This window comes from Ciona intestinalis, unplaced genomic scaffold (genome assembly GCF_000224145.3).
Source record: "Ciona intestinalis unplaced genomic scaffold, KH HT000577.1, whole genome shotgun sequence".
In the NCBI taxonomy this organism is placed as follows: domain Eukaryota; kingdom Metazoa; phylum Chordata; class Ascidiacea; order Phlebobranchia; family Cionidae; genus Ciona; species Ciona intestinalis.
In genome coordinates this window covers 800-5,972 of record NW_004190898.1, presented here as the reverse complement: position 1 = coordinate 5,972, position 5,173 = coordinate 800, and the positions used below count along the sequence as shown (strand labels likewise).

Sequence of the window (5,173 nt, the reverse complement as noted above, 5' to 3'; positions counted from 1 at the left end):
GCGGCACGTATGTTTCCCCGAGAAAAAATTCATTTTTTGCCTTTATGGATAACCGGAACCGTGCCAATGTTAAAATCAGCTATAAGCAGGTTATGGCCATTTTAATTAACTGGGTGCAACGGGTACCCGTCGGCACAACGCAACAGAACTATGGTTTTGGCGCACACACAGTTACTGATTGGTATAATTTCTGTCGAGAAATGTGCATGCTGGGATTTAGCAAGAGAGAGCCCATGGGAGGTCCAAACACGATCGTGGAAATTGATGAGTCTCTTCTTCGGGGCAAGAGGAAGTATAACCGTGGCAGGTTACTTCGTGGTGACGTCCGAGAAGACGATGTCAATGACACGGACGATGAGGACCTGGTCGCGCATGTATCTGACGCCCGCAATTACGGTTCCAGGATCGAAGGACCATGGATTTTTGGGATGTGTCATGTCACCGTCGACTCGGAAGGGGCAAGGTCTACACAAGAAGTGCGTTTTTTTCACGTTTTAAGGCGTGATAAACAGACCTTGCTCCCAATCATTCAAAACGAAGTCCTCCCCAGTACCACCATACACTCCGATCAATGGGCAGCTTACACTGGATCGGACCAGCTCGGGTATTCGCACCAGTCTGTCAATCACAGCGAGAACTTCATTGATCCGCAGACTGGCGCACACACACAGACCATTGAGTCCACGTGGCACCACATGAAGACCGCACTACTCCGCAATATGCGAGGTGTTGAGCCTGAGTTACTGGATTCCGANTTTGGCAGAGCTTTGGGCAAGAAAGTTGTACCGCGACCACGCCGCATTATTGGAGAAGCTTTTTGACCGGATCGTTGAAGCTTATCCGATCCGCAATATTTAATTTTTTTATTTTTTTTTTTTATTTTGAACAGTTCTTTTTAGAGCTACGAGCCTTCGGGTTCACTTTTAAACAAGTATTTATGAAATAAGATTAAGACCAGTTAGGTAAGGTTCTATTGTGACGTCATAGTTGTATTGTGACGTTAAAAACTGCCTTTTACTTATAGGTAAACAATATGGCGCATGCAATTACGGTGACGCAGCAGTTTTTCGCAGATTTTCAAAGTTAATTTTCGATACGAACGCCCGAGTTTTTTTTAAAAAAAATATACAGCGAGTATCAGGGAGTCGTAAGGAACATTTTGAGACCAAAATTTTCACTGGTCACCAGCGGCAGGATTACCGGGGGAAGATAGGGGACTTGAGCACATATTGCCAAATATTTCCAAAATCAAAATAGATGATGATTTTGGGGTAATACCACGAATTAGTACTACCATTCCTTTATTAATTGACAATAACTTAGAAAATTATCCGCACGACAGGTGAAATTTTACAAATTTGAAAACACACAGGATTAGATGGCCAGTTTAAAATCATCTGATTAATAAGTGCATTTTTATAAATAGGACGTAAATAACACCCACATTAAGTCTAAACATTTTTTCTTGCCCTACTGGCTATATAGTTTTAACAGGTTGGCTATATATTATTGCATAACAATTATTGTTCGAACGTCAATGGATATAAATATTGTAACCTACAAATGTATATGAACTTGTATTAACAGAAGATTGATTATATAGCAAGGTGGGGAAAGATGGGACACCTTTTCGACCTACAAATGTATATGAACTTGTATTAACAGAAGATTGATTATATAGCAAGGTGGGGAAAGATGGGACACCTTTTCGTTTTTCCATTTGGTAGGTAGTAAACAAAGAACATTCAATGAATTATAAAACCGTATCCTTATGCTTCCACAGACCGTTGTTAATAGACCACTTGCCAAAAATTCGATAGGTGGCGACCGAGAGTATGTCTTCCAAGCTAACAAGTCCATAGCAACGTATCTTTTTGCAGCAAAGTTATGCGACGTTTTTGTTGAAACTGTGCTTGTGCGGTCGGTATTTTTTAATAATACTTCCACGTATAGTAGAGGTAGATATTGTTAAAGATATGTTGTATCAGATTCGTTGTTAAATTTAGTTTTTATCACTCATTTGCGTAGTTTTATGTCTGTGCTGATATACGCAGTATAGATTTACAAACAGAAAAGTTATGCTGCCATTGTGTGTGTTATAACTGATTTCATTATTAAGCTAAACTTTAACATTTTAGTTGATTATAAGCCAGACACAGACCAAAACATCGCACTTCAGCACCTGCAGGCTGCAATTCCATTTCCATACACACACAGAATCAGACTTTATTGACAAAAAAAAAACAGAAGAAAGTAATAAGTGATATTTTATCTGACGTTATCAGTTTACTATACTGGTAACTAAAGTGCAAAGTTGCATTTTTTTAGTTTTAATATTATGTTGGTTACTTTTTAGGACTCTTAGTGAAGAAATTAAGATAGGAGTGTGTACATGAGGCATTTTTAATGTGTTTGCTTAGACTTCGAAGAGGTGGAATGTGCATCACCGCCCGATATGTTTTACATATCTTTATCAGTTGCAAGCAAGATCAGTGTTTTATAATTTGAGCTGAAGTTTCTAGTTAATTGGTGTGAAAGAGGAGAAAAACCTCCAGAGGCTTTTAAGCTATTTTCCAATACCAGAACAATAATAGATTGCACAGAGCAGGTACTTTTCCAAAATTTGGCTGACTGTTCCATGTATTGGAGTGACCACAAAGTTTCATAAGAGTTCCAAATTCTTTCTTGGTCCAGATAATCTTTCTGCATCCACAGTTAGGACAACTGCACCAGCATGACAAAAGCTGGACAATGCAAACCCAGAATATAAAATATATTCGGTTATCCTGACCAAGCTGCGGGTTGGTAGTGGTTTCTGCAGATGGACCATCATCCATGGACACCAGGTCTGAAGTTTCAGACATTGCATAATCAAGATCTTTTGAATCATTGTCCATGATATCACACTCGCTGTTCAAGTCATCAATCAGTTCTGATTCTGCTGCTCAATAAAAATCACATGTCAGGTGACAAGTCAGATTTTATTATTACACACAAACAACACTTACTGGTTACAACTTCAGCTGTCTGTGTGGATGCCGAAACCATGACAGGCCCAGGTTGTACATAAGATGTTTGCGTTCCTGCAGTGAGTATTAATATCAAAAATAATAAAAAACACTTTATGTAGGCTTACAGAACATAAAACATATATTCACCAAAGAAAATTTTCAAACATTTAAAATAGGTTTTAACTTTCATATTTTACCCTTTACTCTGCTTTTGGGTTTGACAGCAACGGATACAGTCCTGGTTTTAATCCTTTTAGGTATGTCAGCTTGGCAACTTGCATCGCAGTTCTGAAGTAAAATAATACAAAAGCTAATTAGTTTTTAAAAAGTCATTTGATTTTTTTAGAGTGATTAAATGTACTAAAATAATACAAAAGCTAATTAGTTTTTAAAAAGTCATTTGATTTTTTTAGAGTGATTAAATGTACAGCAGATTAACCAGACATACCAAGAGTGAAGCTTCTATTGTAGTTTCAGCTTCAACACGCTGTTCATGTTGAGCGAAAGCATCAGAAAGAACCTGGAAAGTTTTAATTCAAATATATACATATAGCAAATATTAATATTAAAAAAGTGTTTTAAGCCTGGAAAACTTTCTTGGTTCTTTGATTACTGTATAACTTGTATCAGGATGGACAGGAGCTTATTTGTATAATATCTAATCTGTACTATCTTGGTTTTCCACAAAATGCATTACACTGTTACTTAAAGAAATAATGGTTTAAACATGTATACTTGTATTTTCTGTCTTTTCTGGACACAAGTTCTAACTTTCTTGAGGGTGGAACTGGGGTATCATGCTATAAAATTCATGTATCATAAGGAATGGTCGGCGAAGACTCATGGAGATCGCCAAGATAATTCGGCAACATTGGCATTTATTACAACAAACTGCAAATTTGGAGTCCACAAAATTGCTGGTACGGGCGACATTGAACCAATCCAACGACGTTTTGTAGAAGCTGAATGGACCGACCAAAGCGAAACTCCAGTGACCGGCGGCCATAAAACATTGCCTATAAATATATCAGACGACGTGGTGGAAAAACTATTCATATCCACAATGAACCACCTGAAGGATGGGCGCTCTTATAACAAGACCTGCCGTGAAGCCGTCGACTTCCTCTTCGCCTTCGATGAAATGTACTCCGCCGCCAGCGATTCGGAGAATACAGAGGAGCTTCAATATACCCAGCCTTCAAAAAAGCGAAGAGGAAGTGATGGTGGGGCCGTGGTGTCCCAAGTGCAGACGACGCCTAGTGTTCCGAGCCCAGAATCCAGCCTCTCATTTGAATTTATCCCATCCAGTGCCAGTCCCCGACCGACCAGTTCGATTGGAATTGCAAAGAGGGCAAGGGACCAGGGTGTGACGGTACCGCCGGAGAGGTACCCGACCCTGGTCACCCGGAAGTTTTAGATGAAGGTCCCGGGCTGGTCGGTCCGAATTTCAATACAGCAGAGGAGGCACTGGATTATGCAGAAAAATGTATGGAGGACCCAGATGCTGAAGCTCGGTGGGAGCTGCTAAATAATACGCAGCTTTGGCAAGAGAACATGAGAAGTTTCATGGGTCTCAATAGAGCACAAATTAAAGTAGCAGAACCACCTCCAATGATTACTGAATTTGAGTAAAAATGTATATATTGTTGTATTTTATCGTTGTGTTGTGTTAATATTAATAAATTTTATTAAAGTTCAATTGAATGGAGTGCTTATTGACCGGACAGAGTAAAAAAACTAAACTGAATAGACAGGTCGGTCCAGAGTAGACTAATTTACCCGGTCGGCCGGTCCTAGTAGCTAACTTACCTTATATACTACTCTAACTACAGGTCGGCCGGTCCGAAAAATCGGGCGAAAAATTTCGTGACGTCACTAATTCCTACGAAGTAATCCTGCTTCGCGCCGGCGGAGCCGGCAGGATCAGGAATTTGTGACGTCACGGAATTTTTCGGCCGGCCGACCGGCACTATGTGAGATAAGGTAAGTTTGCTACTAGGACCGACCGACCGGGAAATTCGGTCACTCTATGCAAAGAACACTATACAACAGGAAGGCCGACCCATTGTTCTCGTCACGCATGAATAGCACTGGATTGGTCGTCCGTAACAACAAAGAACACCATATCAACAACTAACTAAAGTGTGAAACCATATTGCTGC

The 5,173-nt window shown here is 39.8% G+C and overlaps 1 protein-coding gene across 1 annotated transcript; it reads right to left on the bottom strand.

Annotated features, from left to right (window-relative positions):
• Nucleotides 1–2,561: 2,561 nt before the first annotated feature.
• On the bottom strand, nucleotides 2,562–3,371 carry LOC113475478. The gene is made up of 2 exons (XM_026839650.1): nucleotides 3,009–3,371; nucleotides 2,562–2,941 (listed from the first exon to the last, which is right to left on the bottom strand). Exons 1-2 carry the CDS (start codon nucleotides 3,046–3,048, stop codon nucleotides 2,562–2,564), a joined length of 420 nt encoding a protein of 139 aa, XP_026695451.1. The 5' UTR covers nucleotides 3,049–3,371.
• Between the last annotated feature and the right edge of the window lie 1,802 nt (nucleotides 3,372–5,173).

Bases quoted from the DNA above. Each gene is read 5' to 3' on its own strand.
- LOC113475478 (XM_026839650.1), bottom strand. From the start codon at position 3,048: ATGGTTTCGGCATCCACACAGACAGCTGAAGTTGTAACCA. The intron at 2,942-3,008 runs GTAAGTGTTGTT...TTTATTGAGCAG, and splicing joins GACAGCTGAAGTTGTAACCA to CAGAATCAGAACTGATTGAT.